Below are 27,958 nucleotides of genomic sequence, written 5' to 3'. Positions count from 1 at the left end.
GGGGGGTCACTTGGGCCAGCCCGACAGCTTCAGAGCTTGTCGTGCCTGGGCCCCTTCCACAGGTACCGAGCTGAAAATCATCTTGTTCTCTGGGTCACTGAGGAGCTGCAGACCCAGAAGAGTCTAGAGCTTTGGGTCTCAACTGAGGGGGCAGCGGAATGAAGAGAAGGGTCTGGGGGTATGTTCACCTGTCTGTGTGCATGTGTGTGCGTGTATGTGTGTGCATGTGTGTGTGTGTGTGTGCACGTGTGGTGAATGGCCCAATGTTAGAAGCACAGACTTTGAGAAAATGAGTTGGAATCCCATCTGTGCACTTCTTTGCAAGTCATTGCTCTTCTGGTTCCTCAGATGTAAATGGGGGCAACCATCCTACCTCATGGAGTTAGAATGAGGATGAAATGAGTTAGAGCAGGTAAAATACTCCGCCTGGCACTGCCTGGGGCACAGGGCTTCACAGGTGGTAAGGGTAGGTGTTCGTCTTCGCTGCAGACTGATGGAACGCTGCTTGCAGCCCCAGGATACCAGCTGTCCTCATTGGCCAGGCCTTGGCCTCTGGCTGGCACATCTCATTTCTGCATTGGGGGTGACTGGGATCACGAAACATTAGCCGGGCCGTAGGCATTGTGATCATACGTCCTGGATTTTCTAGAACAGGCTCTGTCAGTCTGTTGTCTTCATTCTTGTTAAACTATATGTTGGGGGTTCTGTCTGGGGAGAGCTGTGGGAGAGCCAGAGATGGGCCTCAGTGGCTCCGGGGGAAGGCCACGGTTTCCTGGTGTGGTAGTGGAGGCTGCCATTCGGCAGAGCTGGGGTGCTGCTTTTTGGTGTGCTCACTGGACCACTTAACCCTGAGTTCAGTCTAGAAATGGTGCCTCTCTCGTTGGTAAGGCTGGGCAGGGCCTGCACGGAGCAAAGCCTGGGGCAGCCGCCGTCGTGCAGGGTTTGTCTCCGTAGAGATGCCAGCTCAGAGCCCTTGTCTTATCACCACCTTTACCTCCAGAAACTTCTCTCTGTCCCTCCCATCACCATCACTCTACCTCCTGGACAATAGCCTCCTAGCTGGGCTCCTTCCTGACCCAGACATGGCAGTCTGGGGCATCTTCTTAAAATGCAGATGGGATCTTATTGTTTCCTGCTTCAGTGGCTTCCCAGCCTGCTCAGAATGAAATCCAGACTCAAAAGCTGTATGTGACCTGCTCCTGCCCTGCTCTTGGCCTCAGCTTCCACTTCTCCCTCTGCTGATGTTACTGATGATCTACCAAGGTGCTATCTGAGAGAACCATAATGATGGGAATCTGAGCAGTCGTACGTGGTAGCCACTAGCTGCCTGTGGCTATTGAGCACTTGGAATGTGCCTAGTGTGACTCAGCAGCTGAATTTTCACTTTATTTAATTTTAATTAAACCTAATGGCCACATGTGGCTACCGGTCACTGCATTGAGCCTCCTAGTGCTAGTTTTCTGATTCTTTCTCAAGGGCTCCAAAACTGTTCCTGCCTCAGGGCCTTTGCACTTGCCGCTCACTCCCTGTACCCTTTTCTTCCCTCTTCCTAGCTCACTTCTGCTCATCTTTTAGGCTTAATTTAAATATCTCTTCTTCCAGGAAGTCTTCCCTCATCCCTAATTGAAATGCAAACTGTTCTCCATCACACACACAGCACCCTGTCCTTTTTCTTTGTGGTATCATCATACTTAGCCATTACAAATTTATTACAGGGATTGTTTGTTTGATGTCTCCCTCACTTGCTTTATGATGGAAAGACCAAGGTTGCGCCCATTGCTGCAGCCATGGCACATAGTAGGTGCCTGGGCCTGGCTCATGGTAAGGGTACACTAAATGGTTGTTGAATGAATGAATGAACGAAAAGGGAAAGGAAGGGATGCGTGAGGAGAGGAAGGGATTAAGGGCTTCGGACTTAGACACACCTGGGTTATCTGTCACCTTCCTAATCTTGTCACCTTTAACCTCTACGCTTGGTACTAGGTCTTGTCTTACAGGGTTATTAGAAAGATTACCTGAAACAATGTTGGTAAAGATTCTAGCACAGGGCCTGGCTCATTATAAGCAGCCAGGGAACGCTGGCCGCCATTACTATAGCAATAACTCTAATTGGGGCTAGTTCTATACTCAGGTAACAACTTCTACAGAACTTATGGGACACACTATCTCTTCCTAGCTGTGAGGGAGGCAGGCTGGCAAAAAAAGACACCCATTTATAGGCAGGAACACTGATCACTGGGAGAAGTTTGGGCAGGTCAAACTCACTGCTGCTTAGGAGTATGGCAAGCGCCTGCCCTGGGCTCAAGCCTTTAGACAGACTCAGTAATGGCCCCTAGGCCTCAGTGGGCTCATTTCTTTCCGGGGAGCGGGGGGGCTTTGCCTGGACTGGGCTGGGTGGAGACAGCAGGGTTTGTACCCCGCAGACCGTTATGGATGGATGGGAAACTCCACGGGAACTTTGTTCACAGGTAGGAGAGGCTCTGCCCTGCCGCCCGAGTGTGGGGAAACCGCACGGAAGGCAGAACCACTCCTGGGATGGCTGAGGGGCTCTGTGGGGCACGGCGGGCCTCCGTAAGCCTGCAGTGTGTGCTTTAAGGACGCAGCTATTCCTGGGCTAAAACCCTGAATGGAAAAATCTACATTAACCAGATAACCTAAATCCTCAGTTGATTGCTTGGGACTTTCAGGACAGGAAAAATAAGTCATGAGAAACCATCCATCTGTGTCTGCCCCTCAGAGACGTCACAAGTCCCCCCCCCCCCCCCCCCCCTATCCCCTCTCTGTGGATGAAGGGGCTGAAGTCCATGGAGAAAAGGGGCCTACCCAGGACCCATGTCTCCCGCTGGTCCCCAGGCCAGGGCCGTTGTGTGGCACTCAGTAATTAAAAGCAATAACATCATCCTCTTTTAAAACAATGAAAGCCCCAAAGTTGCATTTCCTAAACCTTCTCCATCTGCAAAAGTGAGATAGCGTTAATTCTCAGAATCAACAGGGCCGCTGGAGCGCCTCCATCACCTTATGATTAAAAACTTAGGGAGCTCAGATCTTCGGAGACATCGGCTCTAGGGTTAGTCATTATGGTTATTGTTGCTCACAGCTAGCACTGCCTGGAGCATCCGTGTTGCCAGGCACTTCATATGCACCATTTCTCCAACTCACCACAACCGGGGATGGTCGCTCCATTTTACAGATAGGGAAACTGAGTCTGGGGGTAGACGAGGAATCCATAAACCCAGGCCCTGCGCTCTGCCCACCACATTTCCCCTTGCTGTCTTCTGGTCTGTGACTGGTTTATTAGGTCATCAACTTTTCGGTTGTGGTCACAAAAGAACCGTCAAGCCCATGGTGCCCACCAGCGGCCTTGGCACCGCCTTGGGCCACGTGAACCTGGCTACTTACAGTCTTTGATGGCAGCCTTGGTCTCTTCAGTGTCCGTAAAGAAGGAGTAACCTGGGAAGGAAAAAGAAGTCCACAAGTGTACCAGGTGACCCTGGGTTCCCCGACCGGGAGAGTGGGTACTGGGGAGAAGGGGAGCAACCATCTCCTCTGCGGGGTAGTTTTATTTCAGAAAGAAACTTTGAGACCACTTGGCTCTTATTGGGCCATGCTAAAGCCACCTTTGAGAGATAACCATCTCCTGGTTTTTAAAGGGCTCCTGGAGCAGGCCCCGGGGCCAGGCATTCCAGCAGCCTCGAGGATTTTCCAAGGGCGCCTGTGCCCTGCCTGAGCTGGGCCGTATCACCACCCCAGTGTGACTTCACTCAGTCTCCGGGCAGCATGTGACAAGACTCCCGCTGAGTGAGTTCCCCTTCAGCTCTGCTCGCAGGGTCTGTGATCTGTTTTGGGACCTCCAATTCCTTGGGGGTTTGAATGCCCGTTATGTGCTGGTAAGGGGAAAATGGACATAGGAAGCCAAAAGGAGTGCAAGACCCACCGAGAGGCTGTAATAAGAATTTGGGAGATTATGTCGGGGCCTTGGTTTGCTCCTCTGAAAAATGGGGTGGGCTGGGTGGGGGAATTAAGAGTCTCAAATCAAGTTACCATGTGGTGTCACAGGCCAAGGGACACCTCTTTTCTAGCTTGGTGTTCAGTAGGATTAACTTCCACTGACTGAGGGGCCTGGAACAGGACACATTTGTGACTGTTTATTCCCAGTGCCATTTTCTGATGGGTTCTGGTCAGCCAGGGCACCTGGGTGCACTCTGCCCGGAGGGCTGCCCGAGAACAGGTTGGAGGACTGACCAATGAGGGACCCATTCCACTCCCACCGTGGAAGCCACCCACGGCCCCCCGCCCTCCCTGCTGGCCTCACTCTCCAGCGACCAGTGTCCCCGAGTTTCTGAGCCCTTGAATCCTATGGAAATACCTCCTGAGCCAGACAGCACACTGGGCCCTATCCCCCTCCCTGTAGCTCCTCTCACTGTCCAAACTTACTTGTTCTGTGTCCTGTTCTGCCAGAGTCCTAATCCGTGCAGTAAAAGAAGGCCTAAACTAGGTAATAACCAGATCATCATCTAATTTATTGTACAAAGGCAGACACTTTTGAGAATGAAAGATAGCGCTGGTAATAATTAGTCTGGGATAACAGGTGAAACAGTGTGTCTTGGGCACATTGGGACGCTGTACACTCTGGTCTTACTACATGTATTTCGATTCACGATACACAGTATACATTCCTGCTTGAGGAACATTTAAGGAGGAATTTCAGTGTGGAGCAGCTTGGTGGTGTAGGTTGTTCTACTGCTCAACACGGTTAACTACGCTGGCCTGAAATTCCACCGTTGGAGTTGGCCTTGTGACCCCAGGGATTCCTCAGGATAAGAGGCAAAATATGGCCTGTTGGAAAAACAATTGTGTTTGGCTTGTTTTGCACGGGCCCTGAGATAATGGCTCCAGGAACAGAGATTTGGGGATGAAACAAGGGTTAGGGAAGGGAGGCGCCCAGGCTGAGAGACCCCAGCACAGGGGATGCCGGGGTCTGGAGACAAACTTGATTGACATGATGTTTGGTGAAGGCTGGTGATGCCAAGCTACATCCTCTTCCAGGATGGAACATCTCCCTCTCCGTGGCCCAGGGGGGGTTCTGAATGGAGCCCCTCCCTGAGCTGCTGTGATTTATTCAGACTTTCTCCTTTTCACGGAGGGCCCACTCTATGCCCCGGGCCACTGCTCCTGGCAGGGCCCTGTCACCGGCTATAATGAAGCCAAGACTGGACAATGATGGACACCAGGTCTGTTGGTCCCTTCCTTGCTGCACCTGGTGGGTTTTAGCTCCCAGGGCAGAAGCTGAGAAGTGCCCCAGGGCCAACATCCATAGCTTTCCTGCCCTCAGGCACTCATGATGGGGGAGAGCAAGGGGAAAGCAAAGAATCTTAGAGTTGGAAGGTCCTCTGTGGTTTTCTGCCCAAACAGGAATCCCTGCCACAGCATCCCCATCAATCAGGGGCTATTAGCCTGCTTGATTATCTCCAGTGATGGGGAGCCTCCTACCTTTAGTATCTTCTGAAGCAGTCTTTCCAAAAAAAAAAAAAAGAGGCTAACTTTTAGAAAAGTCTTTCTTAAAATTGAACTGAGATGTATTTCCTTATTTTTTAAAATGTCTTTCCCCTTGGTTATATTCATAATGACAAAAACGGCTGCCATTTACTGCATCTGCATCTTTATATGCTGCTCCGGGCCATGTTTCATGGAGTCCTGTCACCTGTGAAGGTGTGTATTATTATCCCAATGTACAGACGACGCAGTGGAAATTCAGAGAGGGCAAGCCCTTTGCCAGAGGACCTGTGGCTCCAGAGCGTTGGAGTCAGGGTGGCAACACAGGTCTTTCCGAACTCAAAGCCCTTGCTTTGTGTTGACTTTCCACAAATCAACTCTGTGTGCTGTGTGACCTTGGAGAAGTCACCTAATCGCTTGGGACCTTAGTTCCTTTATCTGTGACATGGGGATACGGAATTATATGTTCTCAAAGAAACATTTCCAATCTGAAAACACCTGTTCTTCCACATTCTGCTCTTGTGGGGCATTGAAATGTTAAATAACGCCCCTGGCGCCACCTTCCGGCCGTTTGATCCCTGACCATTAGGCAAGCGATAATAAAATGCCAATTAATTGGACTCCTCTGGGAACGGGAAGGGAAAGGGTCTAGTTCATTTTCTTCTCCTCCTGCTTAGTGAAAAGTCAAGCAGAAAGCTCTTTTTTTCCCCATGTCTTCTGGTGGCGAATCTTAATTCACAGAATACATTATTTCGTTGTCTCTGCCTGGTTCCTGAATGTCTTTTTAGGTTTTCTTTTCTTGTTAAAAAAGTACTCAACGTGCTTCCTTGTAACTTGCTCCCTTTGACCTACAGTCTCTAATTCTAGCAAAGGAGAACGTCCAGGGATTGAGAGATTTTGGTTAAGGGGCTTTTGGTGAATAGAGAGTTCCAGCTCATGAAATCCCACTTGGGGGGCGGGGAGGGGGAGGTAAACTGGGCCCCACCCCCGGCCCCTCCCCCGGAGGCCCGGCCCCCTGGACACTGACCTTGCGAGCGGATGTTCTGGAGGATGAAGTAGAGGTACTCCCCGCAGATGCCAGCCGCTTCGATGAACTCGTCCTGCGTCATGCTGCAGAGCTGGGGGCCGCTGATGTTGAAGTGGCAGAAGGAGATGCAGTTGGCGTCCAGCTTGTACTGCTCGCAGCAGAACTGGAGCCATTCCCAGACGTGGCGCTTAGTCCAGTACTCGGGGTGGACGGACGTCCAGTAGGAGTCGCAGGCTACACCAGGAGAGAGAGAAAGTGAGGGACTACGGTCCCCAGGAAAGCCTCCAGGGGGCCCCCTGAAGGAGGCTTCCCATTCCTTTAACGTCCACAACCCTCGGCTGTGAGTAAAAAGGACCTCTGGCTGTGGGGTGTTCTCCGGGGGCCCAGGCTTATCTGCTCCACCGCAAAAACCAGAGGAGACTGGATCTTCCGGGAGCACCTGGGGGCAGGAGAGAGAAGGAGCCGCGAGAAACCCAGTCATGGCTTGGGAGCACGGGGGCCTAGTTTTGGTGCTTAGAAAGAGGAGGACTAGAAGAGAAAGGGAAGAACAAGGCCCTTGAGCAGTTGGGTTTCAGACAACAGGGTATCCAGAGCACAGTCTTTGGAGCCTGACAAGCCTGAGTTCAAACCCGAGTTGGGCTGCATTTGACCTGGGCAGGGTCCATAGACAGTTAAGCCTCAGTTTCCTCATCTGTACAATAGGTATAATATGCCCAACTCACAGGGCTGTTATACAGTTTGGAGTTGACGGGTGTATAGGCTGTGTAGTGCCTAGAAGACTGTCAACCAATTCAATAGTTACTAAATGCCTAGTGTGTGCCAGGCACAATTTGAAGCTGGTTTGATTCCCTCTGCTCTTACACACAGTTGCAGACACTAGCTACTGGTTTGTGCACGGCCTCTGGTCATCTTGTGCAGAGGGCCTCCAGCTGGCGAGATGTTGCCCAGAGGCCAGCAGAGCTTGCGTCACCACAGCAGCCTCCGCTGGGGAAGGGGGAAGTGGGGGAGTAGGTTGTATTGTTGTTTTTGTGGTTTTGATGATGCTTTGAGGACTTTCCATCCTGAGGCCAGAGCCTCTTCACTCCTTCAGGGGAGCCCCATACAAACCCACACAGAGGTGGGCACCATCTTGTCTGGGAGGCTGGGAAGTGGCCATGCCTGGCTTGGAACAGAGGTTGGGTGCTCCACAGTTCTGTCCCAATGCCAGGAGAAACAGAAAGGGGGGCAGACAAGGGGCATGGAAGAAGTGAGGTACCAGGTACTTGGTTAGGCTCTTGGACACAAGTCTTGTGGCTGTCATGGTGCTCATTCATTCATTCATTCATTCAGTAAATGAGCTTCAGTCTCCTCATTAGCAAAATGGGGATAATGATAGCACCTATGTCATAGGTTGTTTCGTGGATTAAATGAGCTACCATATGCAAAAGTACTTAGAACAGAGCCTGGAAGATTCTAATGCTATTATTAAGATTGTCATTGAACACCTGTTATGTGTGAAGCAACAAATTGTGAGCTAAAGAATCACGGTAGGACGTCTGGTCCTTGTCCCCTAGAAGGTAACAGATTATGAACCGGAGGGTCACAGAGGACTTGCCCCAAATCCCACAGCCAGCATGCGGCAGAGCTGGGATTTAAACCCTCGTTGGAACTTGAAAGCCATCGCTCTTCCCATTCCATCATACCTGGTCCTCAGAGTGTCAGGACAGAGAAGAGATGAAACGTGGAGAGAGAGGCAGAGGCAGACAGCGAGAGAGAGTGAGAAGGCCTGAGGAGAACGGCGGAGAGGAGCGTGTGGCTCAGGCTGTGTGGACGACAGAAAAGGTCACTCATGAGTAGGACACCACAGCAAATATCGATGAGGCTATTCTGATTCCCCCATAAATGTTGCATTTGCAGCCACTCTCCCCAGTGAATCTGTGGATCTTCCAATCCCAGGCAGGAGAGATGTTCTCTGCCCTCTCAGGGGTATTGCTCCCTTGGGAGCTTCTTAGGCACCTCCTGTGTGTCAGCTTCTCAAGTTCCTCAAATCCTCCCAAACAGGTATGATTTCACAAAGGAGGAAACTGAGGCTCGCCCTAAAAGTCAGAGCCCCAGAAATCTCCTTTCCCACCATGGAGTAGATTGAGGGGTGATCAACTTAAACAATAGATTTGTTTTAATTTATCTTAAATTTTTAATCAGAACTTTATATGCATGTGGATAAAGGGTCGGGGGTACTCTGCCAGCATGGTGGAGGTCAGTGTTGTTGCCTCTCCCTGGTGGGTGAGGAGACAAGGGGGCTGCCTCTCTTCTTGCTTGCTGGTCGCTGGCTAGAGCCGGCTCACTAGTGTGTGGGGGGGCCCCTTGTGGCCAATAGGGTCTCCTGAGAAAATAGGGCGCCATTCTCCAGTCTGGTCTGTGCTTTCATCTACTGATTTCTGGCTTGAGTAAACCTAGGGGGCCTTTGACATTCCTGGTATTCTGATGAGGGACGTTTATGAGCCTTGAAATTCTTCCGCCCTTGGTCCTGAGCTGAGCCCCCAACAGAGATGGCTATCGGTGTGCAGCAGTTGGAGGACACACTTTATTTCTTTTCATGGAAAGGTTTCTAAGTCTCCATTCCCTCCTCTCTCCACTTCCACCCCCTTGTTATTTTCTTTGGCACGTGAAGAGGGCCATGTTGTTTCTGGAAGCCAAAGGGCCTAGAGGATTCGGAGAAACGCTGAGTGGGGGTGGGCACTGACATGAGGAGGTGTTGCTGGCAGGCTCCCTTCCCCTCAGCTCTTTCGTTTGAAGCTCACCCACAGAGCAGGCTTTGTGTGCAGCTCTCTCTGGAGGGAAGCCAGAGCCAGAGCCAAGCATGGCGGGCTCTCCTCACCAGGAAAGGCCTTCCCATAGCCTTGGGAGCTGAGAGGAAAATGGCTGTTCTCACTACACGGAGGGCAAAGAGAGCCAGCATAATGGGTGCTTTCTGGTTGTGGTGTGTTTCTGTGGTCCTATCCTCACTAGAGGGGCGCAGAGGTGAGGAAGGCCTGCTTCATCTGGCCCCTCCTCACCCTTCCCCCCCCCCCCCCCCGCTCCCTCAGGATTGCTTCTGGCCCAGAACAAGGTCTCCACCTACCTTCTCCTAACTAATTCCTACTCATCTTCAAGACCACAGCTCACTCCCCCCATCTCAGGGAGACCTCCCATACCTGCACAGCCCCCGCAGGTGTCCTTCTCAGAAGGATTCATACCTCACCCCCCTCCCCAAACCATGAACTCCACATGGCTGGCCAGCTCTGCTTTGCTCACCCTGAGTCAGGAGTGCTTGGGGACTGGCCTACCCTGCTGTGGGTGTCCAGTGAGTGTAACCAACTGGCCAAATCACCAAGGCCTATTATCCCCTCTTTACAGGGGAGGAAAAGGAGGTTCTGAGAGATTATGGCCTACTAAGGCCACATGGCTAGTCAGTTAGGTCCACATCAATTTTTCCATCTTTAAATGTGAGAATTTTGCATCATATCATGCCTCACTGTTCTTGGTTGAGGAGGACCAAGTTGGACACACATCTCCAAGACTGACTAAAAAAGATTTGGACAAAGGCATATACACACATAAAATTATATATATATCTTTTATACATATAAAAATTTAGGTTACAAAAGGTTTACAAAATCAGAAAAAGGATGAGAAACTGATGATGACAAGGTTTGCAACCTCTGTGATGATATGAAGAAGACCCTCTTGCTACTTGGAAGAGATGAACTCAGGGCAAATAAAAGAAGGGGTAATGCACCCACAGAGTATGTTATCTTTAATAGATTATATTGTCTGGAAATGCAAAGTGTTTTTCTCAATGCATCTAGCATTTATAAATAATCAAAACTCTTTGGAGAAGTTGAGCGTTGAAACCCTGCTGCCTATGTGTATGGGTTGGGGACGAATCACATCCCATGCCTGGTAGCCTTAATCTAAATGTCCACGGGCCACTATTAAGCACAGTCTCAGTCAGCTCCTTTGAAGCTGGAAGTAGGTCAGGACATTTGTTTAAGGGCCAGCTATACTGGGAGGAAGAACTGAGCAGCTAAGGGGGTTTTCAGCAATTCTGGGGGGGGGTGGAATTCTCACAAGTGATGCTATAACTTGGGACGTATTTAAATTCAGAGGGAGGGCTTAAGCCTGTAGAACTGGGGTGGCACACTCAAATGCCCACACGGTCAGCAGGGAATGTCCACGGAAGGTGCTTAGAACAGAGGCAGGCATGTAGTAAGTGCTCATCAAATACCATCCATGTATACTTCTTAATATTGAGGCTACCCATACACCTACTTTATATTTCCTCAAATACTTCTAGTATGTTCTTTCTCTCTGTGTGTGTAGGTCAGCAGCTTTGTTCCTTTCCAGAGATTTGGGTTTATTTTCTTAATGAAAACTGAGGAAGTTATATTATAAACGAAGCTAATTTGTCCTTGAATGGCCAGCCTGAGTTAGGCGGCCAATACTGTTCAAAATGTGGGGATACTGGCGAGTCTGTGTGGTTTTGTAAAATGCTTGGTGTTCAGGACACACACGAGACGATGCTTCTGACACTGGGGTGGAGGGGCAGGGGCAGGGGCTAATCCCCTGCCCCGGGGCAGGGGGGTGGACAGAGGGTGCCAAGGGTAATTGAACCCACATGATTAATGCCTGTGCATCTCCCGTGGAAATGCCAGAGTGTGGGTTCAGTAATCCATAACTTTCTTTCTTCATTATAGACATCTGTGGTCTTCTCAATCTTAGGCAAAGTGCTCTTAAAAAAATTCTAGGCGAGTCCCTTTGCCATCTCTTCCAAATGGATGGCTGCCCCTGAGCCCTTCCTACATAGAAATTCTGGAGCCAACATTGTTCATTTTGGGGGGAGCCTCCCTTCAAGCAAATATCTGGGGGCGGATTTTGACTTTTCTTATTACAACAAAATAGATATGCAGCAGAATGCAAAATCTGTGGGACTGGAGACTGTGAAAATAATTTGAGCTTAGAGCTCTGAGTTCGGTCCCCAGACCCTCTGCAGGAGAACTTGGTCTTTCTCCTCCGCTGATCGGGGAGCCTCAGTGAGCAACTCTGTGAAGCTAAAGGAACCTGCCAGCTCCCGGAATTCAATCAGACTCTTGTCCCATCCTCCATTCTACAGTTCCATCGAATGACCTGAAGAGCAAGGGACCTGCAGGAAGGGACCAGGAAGGGAGGTGAGGATTGTGTGGAGTTAACTGAATATGGGCTGGGGAATGGACCTCCCTGATTTGCAGTCCTGGCTCTTCATCGTATTAGCTGTGCAACCCTAGCGGAGTTTCCTAACCTCCCTGGACCTCAGCTTCCTTCTGCAAAACAAGAACAATAGTGCCTACCTCATAGGAAGTTTGCTGTGAAAAGGAAAAAAATGGTACATGTAAAGAACTTAGCCCAGTTATCTGGAGGACAGTAAGCCTTCAATATAAGTCACCTGTAATTTGTTACTATTTTGGGACTGTGTTTTTTCTCAGAGAAATGAGGCCACGCCCCCCTCCCCCCCCCCCCCCCCGCCCCCAGCCTCCATCTAGCTGAGGGACAAGCAGAACAAAGCAAGCCCAGGGCTAGGCGTGGGGAGGCAGAGAGTCTGGGTCACAGGAGGCCCAAGTTAAACAGCCTGGACTGTAATTAGTGTGATTTATTAGCATAGGGAGTTGGGAAAGTTTTTTGCCTGGGGCCGTACTGAAGAGAGCCTGCGAGTGGACTGGGTAGCACGGGGCACCATCAATTGTGGCTTTGTCACTGAAAGGAAGGACTTTATGGGAGGCGGGGGGAGCCTGAAATGAAAAATTGTTTCCAGGTTTCCTCCCAGGGATGGTCGAGCTCCATCTAATAGCCCTTCTTGGCCTTCCTTCCAAGCCTGTGGAATGATTTAGACCATGAGATGGTGGAATGGGAGGGAAGCCCGGAGTAGTGTAAGAAACTGGATGGAGAAGAGACTAGAAGGGTTGGTGGGCATCAGCAAAGAGCTATGGCCTGGGGCATGTGGGGTTGGGAAGGCGCAGGGAGCACCAAGCCCCTAGTGGTCCCGAGGCCACAGCTTCCCAGAAGGCTCAGATGTGTGCAGGGTGGGCTGCTGGTGGTGAGCACTGAGATCTCTCTCTGGGGGTGCTCCCGGGATGTCACCACCGCCACGGGCCCACCTCACACTCTTCAATGATGTTATTTATCTGGTTTTCATTTAGAGATTCTTAAGATTCTTTTGCATGTGCTCTCAGACTTCTATACCCAGTGCATGGATCTTGCTGAGAAAAGCCCACATGGGACCCAAATGCCTCTCTCCCTGATCTTCTGGATGTTAATACCCAAAAGATTTTGCACCTTTTCAAATAAAGTTCTCTTTTAAATAAAATTTCCCATGGTGTAGCAACAGCTAACATATTTGTGGAGCACCGAGGATGTAGCAGTTAGCGTGCTCTCCTCTGTGCTCCTGTGGCCCCCCTCCCCCCCACCACCAGGTCCTCTGAGGAAGTGGCAGAGCCGGGAGCAGGTCATGTAGGGGTTCTCCAGCTCCTGCAGCTGGGCCTTCGTGCCTTCAAGGTGCAAGAGCCTTGTGTGACAGTGGGGATGGAGAGTGGCAGCTGGAGCCCGGCCTTCTCAGCCGTCACCCCAGGTTCCTGAGGGACTGCTCAGGAACCCCTGGAATGGCCCCGATCTAGAAACCTTTGCTGCAGACAAAGTAGTAACGAGAATCCAAAGCAGAGGGGGCACCGCATGTCAGCGTGGTCACCTCGGCAAACAGGGGAGGGCTGTGTGGGTGTGTGCAGGTTCAGGGCGGAGAGCCAGCAGCGAGGTGTGAGGCCGGGGTACTCCATGACTTGTCAGAACTTGAGTGGAGAAATATCTTTAAAAAGTATCATACGCTTGTGAAGTACAGATGGCCCGCCCTGCACACTTTGATAAAGTTTTCCAGTGTCGGTAATTCTTTATTTTAAGAGAGCAGAAGGGAAGCCCCACAGGGAGTTAATGAAATTCTAGAGTATTTTGCAGTCTGTGAGCATCCCCTCCCCAGCCTTGCGGGGAGGCCACGCAGAAGGCCCACTTCAAAGAGCAGGTCCGATCTTTTGTGGTTAGCGCGTGGCGGGCACAGATTCGGTTGCTGTCGGCTACAGCCGTTGGAAAAGTTTGTGAAAACACCTGGTTTTCCTGACTAAGTTGATTATTCCTCCCTGCCCTCTTGTAGACATCGGTTGTCTAGTGGGTACATCATTTCTTTCTCCCTTTCTTTCCCTTTGGTCTCAAAAGTATCTAAGCTGTCAAATCTTGACTTGGAAAGGATGAGATGGGCCCCTTGTTGCTTTTGTTCAATAGGAGAAATGAAGAGGGGAGAGAGACCGAGCTGTTTTTCCACTAACTGGGAGGCGTGGGGCTGGAGGGATGTCTCACTGGCCACAGACCACGGGGAGTTTGCAGTCCCCTGCTGCCTCCCTCTCTGCAGACGCTTGGATGGCAGCATCACCTCTCCGGGATAGAAAAGACAGAGGCGGGTGCTCTGAGGAGGGCCAGGGCCTACAGGGCCCACCCAGTGCCCAGGCAGCTCTCAACTGTCCTTGCACATCCAACTTCTCTCCACCTTTAGGAGGTCAGAGACATTCAGCTCCTTCAGGAATCCAGAGAGCCAGGTGGCAAGTCAAAAGTCGGGCTCCTCCCTCAGGGAGGGTTACTCCTGCAGTATATTTTATTTTCATCGGCCTCATGCCTTGGTGGGATTTGGTCTTCTCTCAATGGGTGGTGGAAGAAGAGGGCTACATCTGTGATGCAGGAATCAGAGAAGCTTCTGGAAGGGGTCTTAGCAATGACCCGGTCCAACCTCTCATTAGACTGTTGGAAATGCAGAGGCCTCAGACAGGAGAAAGCTGTGTCTTTATGTCTGAGACTGTCAGGTATCAGCCCCATTGGCAATCCTACGGGTGATCACTTCTGTTAACCCTTCGTTTTTGTTGTTTTTGTTTTTGTTTTACTGTGGTAAAATAGACCTAGAATTTACCATTTTAACTCTTTTTAAGTGTAGAGTTTAGTGGCATTAAGTCCATTCACATGATTGTGCTAACCATCACCTCTGCCCGTCTCCAGGACCTTTTCATCTTCCCAAACTGAAATTAGTCCTTCATTTTTAAACGCCCATGTGTGCTTGTCCTGCACCTGACTGTGTCCCAAACACTTCCCACATATTCACAAACTGCCCTGATAACCACTCTACGAGGTAGGCGTTACTGCCATCTCCATTTTACAGATGAGAAAACTAAGGCACAAGAAGTTACAATGCTACAGTTATTAAATCTCAAAGCCAGACTGCATTTAGGATATGCGGCTCCAAAGTCTGAGCTCTCGATGACTACAGAAACTGCTCCAGTGCCTGGAACACTTCCCTGGGCAGACAGGCCATCCCCTCCTGCCACCTCTCTAGCTGCCACCTGGCAGAATGGGCAGGAAGAGGGGGCTCCCGGGACGGCAGGTCTGGGTTATGCATGTGTGGAGAGAAGGACCTTCTTTCTGGACCCTGCCATCATCAGACAAAGGGGGAGATAATGGGGACACAAAAGCCTTCATTTTCCTCCTTCAAACTTAGCCTCAACCAAATATTGAGGGGCAGAAATAGAGGACATTCTTCATTATCTCTGAATCAGAGTGTTTCTTAGGCCTAAAGGAGAACTGGAATATGTATCTGGATGACTCAGGACCCTCCAGACAGGGGGAGAGACATACTGTGCGTGTGTGAGCTCCTGCGTTGGTGGTAGGAGCAGGGGCAGGACTGGATTATGGAGGTAAGTGCCTCAGGTGTGTCTGTGACGCCTTGGCCTCTGGCCTGGAGGCAGGGGCTTCCTTCTGTTGGAGACATTTTGCAGCAGCCTCAGAGGCTTGGCCTCTCCTGGACCCGCCTGCCTCCTGCCCCTGAGTGTGGACCATGCCAAGACGGGAGGCACAGGGTTAAGGCCCCGTGAGGACTGACAGCTTGATTAGGACTTGCATCACCAGCCTCGGGGCGTGCACCCGCCCTGTGAGCGCTCTGCCAGGTTTGCTGTGATGTGCAGTCACCCGAGCACCTGGGGACAGAGGCCCTCAGAGAGATGCTGGGGCAAAGCTCAGCTGGCCCCCCCTCTGGCATGGGATTTGCACAGGGCCCCATGCTTCCTTTTTAGGTGGAGAAAACCGGCCGAGAGAGGAGGAAGGGTGGGAAGGGAGGCCTGGTGGACAGTGTAGGGATTCATGTTTACCGAGCACTTGCTTTGGGCCAAGCTATGTATTTTATGCAGTTTGGCTCTCGTAATCCTCACAGTGATTCTCATCATCCCTGCTTTAGGGATAAGGAAATAGAAGCTCAGAGAAAAACAGTAATATTAATAACAATAACCACAGGGTAGCATCATTTATAAGATGACCATGTAGGATACTTAAGAATACAGGTGCTCAAGTCAACTTGCACGAAACTTAATTAACCATAAGACCTTGGACAAGTCACTTGACCTCTCTGTGCCTCAGTTTCTTCATCCATACAGTGGAAATAATAATTGTTCATTTCTCATAGGGCTGCTGTAAGGATGAGATGGGTGCTTGGCACAGGGCCTGAACCATAGCTAGTATTCAGCAAATGTTAGCTAAAACCATGATGATCAAGCAATCACAGTGCGCTAGGCTCTAGGCTAAGGGTTTCTTTCCACTACATTGCTTAAATATAATAACTCCAAGAGATTGATTCTGTTAGCAAAACGAGGCTCGAAGATGTTAGTAGAGTCCCCCAAGGCCACAGAGCTGGGAAGAGGTTGGGGTGAGGATTCTGGTACTCTTCTCTCTGCAGAAGCTGCCCCGCCTGTTTCCCAGACCTCCTCCAGTCTTCTGCCCTGAACACTGGTGGAAGCTGGCATTTTCAGGCCCCCAGCATGGCCTTGCCGCCTCCTAGAGGCCAGCACCACCTCCTGCCCAAGCTCTTCCCAGCTCGGATGGGCTTCTCTGGATTTACGCACCTGTCTGATGCTCAAAGGCAGGATAATACTCTTCATTGCTGAACAGATCAGTCCACGACATCAGGGGGTCACAGAAGGATGTGTTGGGCAGGAAGGTACTGTGTGTCACTGAGTCCAACATCACCCTACAACGGCAGGAGAGGGCTGTGAGGAAGCCGACGAGGGCCACAATGTAGGAGGCCCCCACAGGGCACAGTCGGTTTTTAATAGCAAACACGCAGCCTCCTAGGAACCAGGTACCTCTCTACGTGCTTGCCACAATGTTATTCAATCCTTGCCACATCCCGAGAAGTTTGTACATCTGTCCCTGTCTTACATACAAGAAAACCTAGACAGTGGGGTTGAGACAGTTGCCCACGTAACATGGCCTGTCAGTGGCAAAGCTCAGGGCTTGACAGGAGGCTCTTATGATGCAATACTGCCTCTTTCTTTACTTTTCCTACTGGCTCACATCTGACCCCTGAACTCTGGCTTGTAACGTTTAACCATATGCTTCTGAAGGCTGGGCAAGTGTTGCTGTATGTGAATACACCCCCAAACCCTTACCCACATTCTGAAATCCACAAGCTCTGAAATTGAAAGTATGTGTGTGTGTTTGCAAACTTATTTCCCAGCAAAACACAAAACAAAATAAAATGAAAACCATCCAAAATTATTGTTATATAGTTTTATATACTGTTATGTATATATTACATCCATACATCTATACTCAGGCACATAAACCATGTACTAAACATACATATATATATATATAGACACACACATATATATACACACACACGTATATGTATATAAGCAATGTATTATACATATATACATTATAACTATGCTCTGTAGTTTTATAATTATAATTATAGTTTTATTTATTCTACTTGATGGATATTCATATGATACATACAATACATATGATTCTTAGAAGGAATACCCAGAGAAGAGGATTCTGTATCCTGCAGTATATATATACTGTATAACGTTCCTAATACCTGAGGAGTTCTGAATTCTGCAGCACATCTAGTCCCACGGTTTGGGTTCAGAGAGTGAGGACCTGTGATAACTGGAACATATACCTACTACACTTTGGGTTCTGTGCTGAGCACTTCACTTTATATTGATTATTCATGGTCTCCTCGGAGCAAACTGTGAGACAGGTTCTGTTTTAGTGATGAGGATGGATGCTTAAGATTTTAGGTCGGATACCCCAAACCACCTGGTTGGCAGATGGTGGAGTTTGGATAACAACTCAGGTTTATCCACTTAAGAAGTCATGTTCCTAATCACAGGGCTCTCCTCCCTGCATACACTGGCGAGGAGGAAGATTTGGGAGAAGGTGTCTGGTTGAGGCTAGAAAGAGGGCAAAACGGAATGGGCTCGGGACCCTCATTCATGTGCATTCCTGCCCATGCTGGTCTCATCTTTCAAGTTTGCTGCTTCCCATATTCCCACAATTCAGAAAAAAAAAAGAATTCATGTTTGGTAAATTAGAAAAGTCTGTTTGCCCAACTTCTCTTTTCTGATTATCACAATAATGTTGATGAGATAGGGAGCTTCTACCCCCATTTTGCAAAGGGGACCCCGCAGCTCAAGGTCACACAGCTGGTAGGTTAAATGTCAGACCAAAGACTGGATTCTGGATCTTGGGATATTAAGCATATAGAATTTTCAGATGGCCGGGGGCTTAATAATCATCTAGTTCAGTGTTTTGCAAACTTTAGTCATTTGCCTACCATCCCGATAATTTACTTAACACGCTAAAAAAAAAAAAAAAACAAAAACACTTCCTTTTTGTTTTAAAACAACTACATTTATTTAAAAGGAAAGCTTTATATCACCATTATAGGTGGAAATTCTGTCTCCTTTTAACATGCAGAAAAATAAAGACATAGCATTTAAATAAAAACTGTTGGTCCATACATCACCTAAATCAGAGGTTAGCAAACTACAACTTACAGGCCCAATCCAGCCCACCACCTATGTTTGAATGGTCCACAACTGAAAATGATTTTACATTTGTAAATAGTTACATAGTAAACGGTTATATAAATACCCACCTACTATAATCCATTTTGCCTTTGGGCCTGTATATCCTAAAATACTAACTACTTGGCCCCTGAAATAAAAGTTTGCCTACCCCTGACCAGATCTATTTCCTCTATCATGAGTGGTGTGAGCGCCATGTGTTGGGAAGTCCAGAGTTAGTCCAATCTTCCCTTTACCCCATCATTGTATAGGTGAGACAAGTAAGGCCCAGGGAATTTGCGTAACCCGCTCAAGGTCATACAGTCAATGGGTGTCAACATTATGTTGTAGTGAGTTCTTAAGTTTTCCGAATTTTGGATCATCTGCTTCCTTTTCTAGAAACACTCACAGTCACATCTGCCTACAGACATATCCCTAACACACTTACATATCAAATGGAACCCCAATACTGAGAAGGGCAGGGGTTGTGTGATTCTAGAATCAAAGACCAGTTCTTTGGGGGTGCTTGCAAATCTACCATCATTATCTTCATCAAATGTGCATAAGAACCGCCCTCCAGTTACAGAGAAATAACCGAGTTCAAATTCTCAGACTCTGGCACCCTTTCTGGGCCGTCTTTGGAGAGTCACCAGATCCACTGGGAAGCCTCCTTTCTGGTTCCCAGAGAGGGTTAACCTGCCCGCTGGATTATCATGTTCATGGATCTCCCCCTGGGAGCCATATCAAACAGAGGTCAAGGCTGCCTGAGTTTGGACTCTGATTTTCCCACGGATTGGCTGGTTTTATATCCTGAGCAGGAGGTAGGATGAAGAGGGATGGGGGTGGGAGGTTATGAGGGAGGGGAGGGCCCCTGGAGCCCAAAGCCCCCCTTCTGCATTGTGGATTTGACCTCAGAGAAGCTCCCATAAGTGAGGGCTAAAGGTAAAGTCTCAGAAAACTGAGGAAGAAGATGGCTGACCTCTGACATGACCTTCATGGGGGTGTTTGGAGAAAGGAGGGGTGTAGTCCAAATGGAAGAAAATAGAACTGTCCCTAGGTCTTCCCCATCAATTAGAAATCCTCCAGGTAAAAAACACAATAGCAGGAGTGAGCACTTCCTCACTTACATCTGACCTAAATAGCTCTCAAAAGTCATTTGGTAAATTGAATTTGATTATCAAACATTAGGAATATTTCGGATCAATAGGATATTTACCTCTTTTAAGGATTTCTTTTCCTCTTTACAGCAACCTACTCACTTGCTGTACACAGCACCGGATCTGATTTCCTTTGGTAATCTCTTCTATGACAAATTATATCCATTGAGTTTTCTTAAAGGTGTACCAAGGGCTATTTTTTTTTCTGTAATTATTTCTTGCTTCTTGAAAAAAAATGTCTTTTATAAAAGCAGATTTATTTTTTATTTTCTGCTATTAGAGTTGGAGAGCGTATTATTAACTCTGGGCTTTCCACAAAAGACCTTGGCCACTTAGCCAGCATGCGCTAGGTGTGAGAGTTCAGGAATAATGGCTGCTTTGTATTCAGTAGCTTAGCTTCCTAGGCCCTTGAAAGTCCTTGCAATAATTGAACATTCTAGCTCTTAAGAGTTCTTTAATGTAGGTGGAATGGGGGGGGGGAAGAACCAGCTGTTTGGGGACCCATTTCTCAGCCAGTACATTGAGGTCCAGCAATATGTAGGCCCAGGCTTGAAGTTTGACCGTGCGTTCCCAGTGGGGGTGACATTGACGTTAGAGGGGAAAAATTGGTTCTTGGGGGTCAAAAAAAATCTTAGACATTATTATGTCTCATGACCCTCTAAAGGGCCACAGTACATAAATGATATGCAGTAAGTACATCGATGTGGGGGTAATGACTAAGACAAAATTATCTAAAAAGCCTCCTTAGTTGGGAGCAACAATGAAACAATGGTTGAGAAACACTGGGTTATATAGACCTAGAATCAGCAGCAGGACAGGAAAGGAGATCCAGGGAGGGTCCTAGGCCTGCTGTCCTAGGCACATGTTTTTGTGTTTTGAGGGGCTGGCTGGTTTGTCATCATGGAAAGAGCACTGACTGGGAGTCATGATTCTGCCTTTTGTGCCTCCGCTCTTCATTTACTAAATGACCACGCTGATGGGGGGACTCTGAGATGTGCCCCGGCTCCATGATCCGGCATCCGCCTGAATGGACCAGCACCTCCAAACACGAGCACGCACACACGCATATATGTCCGTTATACTGGATCTTGTGGCCAAGCAAGCTCACTGAATTGGAGACAAATCCAACCACTACGAATGGAGATTAAACTTTTAGTTCTGCAAAGGCCCCCCGATTTCCTCTTCTCCCTTCCCTCCCATGTCCACTACCTTCAGCAGTGGGCTCTGGTCATTCTTTGCCTGGGCTAGCCTGGTCCCTTAAGCGCTTCGAACCCTCACTCACTGCCCATCCACACTGCCACAGCTGTTGGAATCTGTTTCCCCCAGCCACCACTGTAGCTGCATAGTAAGTAGGAAAGGCTCAAGCACAATCCACACAAGGGAAGGGAATCAGGTGGGTTCCCTTCCAAGCGTGAGAAAGGCTGGCCGTAGGGACCTGTTGGAATGAGAAAGTGATAGAAGAGAATCTCGGCTCCCCGACGCCTCCACCAGCTTCAAACTCCTCTGAGAGTCGGCTCACTCACCAGGTGTGCACAGGGGGGTCCGCACAGTCAGAGGGACAGGCCTGTGGGCTTCTTGCCCCGACACGAGTCCGAGGCAGCAATCACAGGTGTGGTGCCCATGGCCTGATCAACCAGGCACCTCTGCTCAGCCTTCCAGAGAGAGGGGAAGGAGCAAACCACCCAGGCTTGGCCAGTTTGCCAGAGGAGGAAAATTCCTTCCTGACCCTGGCAGAGATCATCAACTTCACTCTGGGCTTGTGACCAAAAATCTACCCAATTAAGCATCTACACATTGGCTGTTTATGCACCAAAACATCACCAGGCAGAACCAGGCCATGAGGGTGGAAACCATGGAATGGGGGGCCAAGAAGGGCCTTCCCTGATCCCCCCCATCTAGGCAGTCCTATTGGGAAGAAGAAGTTTTTCCTCCTCCAAAGCCTCAGCGACACCTAAGTGTCCACCGGGTCTGGAGCCCTGGGGGCAAAACAGGGCCAATTTCCCACACTTTGGACCTCCCTAAGGAGGGACATGTGGGGGGAGATCTCGGTAGATTATTTTGACACTTGCAGTTAAAGAATTGGGGTGCTTGAATATTTGTTCTTCTGAGACAAAGCAGAGCAGCTATGAGAATGGACTTGCTCATGTCTTGCCAAGTGACTCCTCCTTTTCCTCTAGCTTGTTTAGGGAGCTTGCTAGTTCGTTTGTCCTTAGTTGTTTCTCCAAAGGTGTGGCAAAGCCCTACAGAAGGTAAGCCACATGGTTTACTGGGGGTTCCGATGCAAAGCTCATCGGCTTTGGGTGAAATCCTTGAGGGGTTAAATCCTACCTCTGCCAGCCACAAGGACAAGGGACATGGGACACTTAGGTGTCTTACTACTCAGCCTGTCAGAATTCTTTATTTTTGTTTCATACAAGGTGCGGTCTGTAAAAACCCATGCTCTTCTCTGAGCTCATCTTTAAAATGCCTCATCTTTTAAAATGGGATTTTAACACGCCATCCTCAGGATGTCCTGAGAATTGAATAAAATCAGATCACGTATGCAAGAATCTGGACGTAACACCTCGATCGACGCCTGTTCAGGAGCAGGGGAGAATCAACTGTCGTCAGTGTATCAAAAAGCCTCTGACTCTGGTGACTTCTGAGAAAAAACAGACGACCAAACTGTGAAAGTGCCTGCCTAAAACGCCTTGAGTCATGAAACACATCCTCAGAGACCACATGAGGACAAAGAATTAAGCCTTCACTTAGAGGAGCCAACGACCCCTCTCCCTGGGTCTTTAGACTAAAACACGAAGCTGTCTCCCTAAATCACTTTACCTTTCTGGGCCCCAGCTTCCTCATCTGTAAAATGAAGAGGTTGTACTTGATGACCTCTGACATCCTTTCCAGTTTGTAAAATTTTTAGTCCACCCGAAGGTGGGTCCCCAGCTTCAGGTGGAGACGGGGGCATGTGGGCTACCGGTGGCGGCCAGCAGGGGGCAAACGCACACCAACTCCACACACTGCAGAGTCTTCGAAAGGTCTGAGAACACAGCGGAAAAACCCTAACCATTGCTTTTCTGGAAGCCGTCTAAACTGAGGTGGGGTGAGAGGGCAAAAAAGGGTTTCTTTTAAGCTATTATGTGCAGACAAATTCCTGAAAAATGCCCCAGACTGTAACAAGGCAGCTGTCTTCTCTGTATCAAGGGGGAGCCGTGAGCCGACGGCAGAAGGAGGAGTTTAGCCGCCGGGCCGGTGGGCTTTCCTTGAAGCTGACTATTTTTGGGGTGCAAAATCTAGCTCCCCTTCCTAAGGACAATTTTAGGAACTGAGTAGAGAATTGAGTGGCTCTACGTATTCGTTGCGAGTCGCCCTTGGTTTAGCTGAGGAGGGGGTGGCTACGCAGCCCCGGGAGGCAAAAATGACTCTCTCAGGCAAGCACTTAAGTCCCTGTCAAACAGCTCCCAGGAGGCATTGTGACTGATGGAACTGGCGGGGGGGGGGGGGGGGGGGGGGGAGGGGGGCGGCGATCCGGAGCTGGAGACCAGATGAACAGACCCAGGCCCCAGCCCTGGGCTCTAAGCCCTGACGCCCCTTACAATTCATCGAAAAGAGCAAAGAAAAGGTGCAAAGAAAAGGTGCTTACGTGAGGACAGCGGTGGGTGACTAGGTCCAAAGAGGAGGCTTTCAAGGCAAGGCGCTCCCAGCCCCAGCGTGCGGTGGAAATAAAGGCACCTGTAGCCTTGTGATATAAGTAACACCTACAGACAGGTCCGTTTGGTTTTTCAGGTTTACGCACAGCCCCTTTGATGACGGTGACATACAGTGTGACACGGCTCCTTGGAGGGGGGGAATGGTTCTCACATGCAGAAAGTTTACCTTTATCCTGTTTTTGTGCCCAGCTCACCGCCCCCCCCCGGGCCCCCCCCCCCCCCCCCCCCCCCCTTTCCTGGGGACTCAGTAAACAAGCTGAGAATTCTTGCCTCTGGGAGCTTTGCTGGAAGTGCCCTGCGTTTGCTGGGAATTCTCGTTCCTGCAAGCTGGAGGGGAAACTCGCCATCCAGCCCCCGGTGCCTGTCTCTGCCGCCTCCCTCCTGGGCTGGCCGAGTCCGGCACTTGTGGAAACCCCGTCATTCTCTCTTTTTCCCCTCTGCGGGGCAAAGAGCAGGGGCAGGATGGGGCAGGGGTTAAGAACACAGGCTCTGCAGCTAGGTGGTTTTGGGATTCAATTTCTAGGTCCTTCGTTTTCTAGCTGTGTCACCTTGAATAACTTAACTGGCTAGCTAATAGCTTAACTAGGTTGAATGCAAACAAGAGTACCTACCCACTGGGCTACTGGGGGTCTCATGAGGTAATGCGAGGGAAGCACTGAGTAAGCCCCTTGAGAGCTGTTTTCCTTGAGGGAGCACATCAGTGAGAAACCCTCTTCTCTACCACTTCCTCCAGCCTATGCCGTGCAATTCGATGAAGGCCAGAGCCGGCCTGTAGGAACGACGTGGGGCCATTCTACTTTGTCTTTCAAAGCCATCATTTCCTTGTTTTACTTCTAATATGAACTTGCTTAGCTTCTAGCATCTTCGGATGCAATGAGCCATGGGGAGGCTTTCTCCCTTCCCCTCCCTTATGGATGGAGAGAGACGAAGAGGTTTAATGGCCCAGCCAGGTGTCTGCAGCTACGAGGCTGGGGGCCTGACTTGCATGCCAGCTCTCAGGTGTCTGGCTGAGAACTACCCGCTTTGTAGTATCCCCCCCCCCCCCCCAAGCAGAAACTCGACCTAATTTAGGCTGTGAAATGCAGAGTCCCTGGTAGCCTACGGATCAGCATTTATAACGCTATGCCTCTTTGCAATGTGCTTCCAGCTCTCTTGGGCAGCCAAGACACTGTGTCCAAACTGCAGACTCCAAGCTTTAACGTGAGAGCAGGGACTTGTTGGTTAGGTTTTCTTGGGAACTCTGGGCACGGGTACAAACGCACAAATACAAACACACATGGTTAGGAGAAACAAAAGGCAGTTCATTGGAGGACTCAGGGTGTCATGGAAAAATTGTTGAAGGAAGATAAGACCATACGGACTTGCTGTGTAACCTCAGGGAAGTCCAGTAGCGTCTCTGGGCTTATTTCCTCCCTTGGCGAAAGGAGAAGTTTGGATTAGAATCACGATCTTCAAATTCGGGGGCACAAATCCTGGGAAACTCCAGGGGTTCCCAGGAGGCCTCAGGGGGGCTGCTGGGGATGGGAGGCTGGGAGCCGAGGGGGTCAGGCTCTAGACCTCTCCTCCCTATTTCAATAAGAGCACCTCAGCTTTTATATAAATCTCCAGGGTAGGATTTCCTTTGAACAAAAGAATCTGCACTTAAAAAGAGTTTGCAAAGAATTGGATTAGATGGTCTTTGTGAATCCTTTAAGCTCTAAAATTCTGTGGTTTGCGTCTTACTTCTTGGTGTCTAGGGAACCAAGATGGTCCTACACACCACGTGTCCTGCTGCTGGGCACTTCCCATCTCGTCACTGGTTTCTGAAACACTTCTCGTGTTTGGATCTGCACACACACACTCTTTTAAGTAGAGAGGTTTGCGAGGAAAGCACCATATTCTGCTATTGTATTTGGAATACAGTCTTTTGGAGAAATGACCCCTCCTCCCCCTTTTTTTCCCTATGCCATCTCGGCTCAACTACTTCCGAGTGAAAAGTTTTCTGGCAGTCGACGCGTGGGACAACAAACTCTGTTTGTTTCCTGGTCCTGAATGTATAATACAGCATCTCTGAGGACCTATACGGGAAATTACAGGCTTCTGGACCAGTGGATAAAAGCGGTGATTAAGATAAAACCAAAATAAAAGAGGAATTTGACTCTAATTCCTCTAACTATCACACTGAAGCTAAATTTGATTGGAGCGGAGATCTTCGACAACATCAAACACTCAGTTTATAACAACCATATTATGAATGTTGATCAAAGGCAAGAATTGGGGGTGGGGGATGCGGAAGAGGAGGGCAGAAAAAGGTATGGAGCATTTTAGGATTTCCAGCCTGTCCTCCTGATGTCTCAACTGCACAGTAATAAGAGATAACAATTAGGCTCGTCAGAGCAACGTAGTGACTAAGACCAGGTTTTGGAAGGATCTGGTCTTCTGTTTGAATCCTTGCTTTGCCATCTGCCGGTGGGGTGAGCCTGGGAACCTTATTTGATGTCCTTACCTCCCAGTTCTCTCATCTGTAAAAGGGGGAAGAAGGGTACATCTCTTTTGGGGTTGTTGGGTGACTTAAATGAAGTAAAACCTGGGGACGGTCCGTGTGCCTCTACATAAGTGTGTGCTCTCTCATCGATGTGCTGTAGATTCGTCAAAGTAATTAAATGAGGACACCACTAGACTTTGGTCACTCTAATGTCTTGGGACCCTGCACAAGGAAACCAAAACCTAAACCAGACTCAATTATGAATGCAATGATACCCGAAAAAAACGAAATTTAAAAGCCACCAATCACAAACTGCCAAGTAGCCTTTTCCAAATAAGGCAAGCACCTAAGCTCTAGCCTATCAAATAACTCCCTTACTGGCTTCCACTTCTGCCCTATAAAAGGCCTTCCCCTAGCTCTTGTGGGTGGTGGAGTGCCCCTAACCACTTTCAGTTTGGCAATGCCCAACTGGAGTTGATGTTTGCTCAAATAAACACTTGAAAATTTTACATATGCCTCCACTTATCTTTTAATACATTCATGCTATTAAATTTTCACAACTTTTTGATGAGGGAGTTACTTATTATCTCCGTTTTACGGATGAGGGGATGGAGGCACAGAGAGGTTAAATAACTTGCCCACAGTCACACAGCTCATAAATGGGAGAACAAGGATGTTAGTCCAGGCTGCCTGCCTCCAGAGCCCATCCTCTTAACTACCATGATAACCAGTCTCTGGGTGCTCCTGGGGTGGTTGTGTGGGGTCAAAGAAGAAAGAAAGAATCATAAATACATGAAGCATCTACCATGTGCCAAGCATTGTGTTAGAATGCTCACCTGTCTTACCTTGGTTATTTTTCACAATAACCCTGGGAATTAGCTATCACTACCCTCTTTTCTGGATGAAGAAACAGAGGCTCCAGGCTTGCTGGGTGGTGGCCAAGCCTGGCTTGAAGTCAGGCCTGCCTAGTGTTAGAACCACACTGTAGACACAGGAGCTCAGGTCATCCTGAGCCTCTCTTCTTTTGCTCTGGCCTCAGCATTGCCTTCTGAGGGGATCCTTCCCTCTCTGTTGGTTCAAGATCCCTGGGTCTTATGGGCGTTGAAGGCATAGTCTGTCTCTCACTGTAGAGTGGAAATTCTGGTACCACATTGACTCCCTGGTGCCCATGGTGTCCCATGGTTCTTGGGACAAAGAAGACACTCAACACATGCATGTACTATGGAAGTAAATTCAAAGACAAGTCACTTGACATAAGACCGAGACTCCTACCCAAGTCTTTTTGCTAGATATAATAGGTTCCATACTTTTCCGAGAACCTGCCCTCTTTAACCTGTGCCAATGTTTCTCTAGTCATATCTTCTCTCCTTCTATGTGCCACCCTCACCACCAGCCCAACCGGCAGCAGAGGCTGAAAACAGAAGGGGGTTACAAAGCCACATTTAGGTAAGATTCATAGATGATGCCATTAGCAAGAGAGATTTGCAGGGTGATGGTGGAATGCATGAGTTTTGGATCAGGATCCCTGTTTCTATTATCCCGATGCTATTTTTAGAAAAGAGTCTGCTGGAGAAATTCTACTTTTTAATGCCCTATTGACTCCAACATTGAAGAATGAAAAGTGTTCTGTCAGTGAGTGTTTATGACAACAAACTCCTGGCATCTGCCACCTGGAGAACATTCGATGAGGCACGAACTTTTCAAGGCCCCAGGTTCCTCATCTGGAAGTATTTACTGTGATTTCTGGTGCACAGTCAGTTCTTGCCAAATGACGACTATTGTGGTCTCTGGAGAGAAATGTGGATGTTGGTCGAGATTGCTGACCTTTGAGCATTATCATACTGAGTAGGATAATGTTGCCCTTTTGCAATGAATAATGGTAATCGCTCCCATTTATCAGGCCTTTACTGGGTGCCAGGAACTGTCTAGGCATGCTACATGTATTAAATCATTGAATCCTTACATCATTCCTCCAACATAGGCGCCATTATTATTATCCAAACATTTCTAATGAGGAGATAGGCATAGAGAGTTCAAGTAACTTGCCTAATATCACGCAGCCAGTGGAACACAAAGCAGGAGTTGAGCCTAGGTGGTTGCTCCAGGGTCTACAAGCTTCACCATCTTGCTAGGATTTGGTACCTCTGGAGGAGGCAGAATCTAAGTTGAAGAGATACTAGTTTTCTTAGGCATCCCGT

The 27,958-nt window shown here is 48.9% G+C and overlaps 1 protein-coding gene across 1 annotated transcript in view; it reads right to left on the bottom strand.

Moving 5' to 3' along the window:
* Positions 1–23,291, bottom strand: part of ELF5 (E74 like ETS transcription factor 5) — a 29,556-nt gene extending 6,265 nt beyond the window's left edge. The window contains exons 1-4 of the mRNA XM_021684741.1: positions 23,230–23,291; positions 16,489–16,613; positions 6,521–6,754; positions 3,400–3,450 (exon numbers count right to left, since the gene is read on the bottom strand). Coding sequence (XP_021540416.1) covers positions 3,400–3,450; positions 6,521–6,754; positions 16,489–16,609 — 406 coding nt within the window. The 5' untranslated portion in view covers positions 16,610–16,613; positions 23,230–23,291. The remainder of the gene's footprint in view (positions 1–3,399; positions 3,451–6,520; positions 6,755–16,488; positions 16,614–23,229) is intronic.
* Between the last annotated feature and the right edge of the window lie 4,667 nt (positions 23,292–27,958).

Source organism: Neomonachus schauinslandi, chromosome 11 (assembly GCF_002201575.2).
Source record: "Neomonachus schauinslandi chromosome 11, ASM220157v2, whole genome shotgun sequence".
NCBI classification, from domain to species: Eukaryota; Metazoa; Chordata; class Mammalia; order Carnivora; family Phocidae; genus Neomonachus; species Neomonachus schauinslandi.
This window is presented reverse-complemented; position numbering and strand designations above follow the sequence as displayed.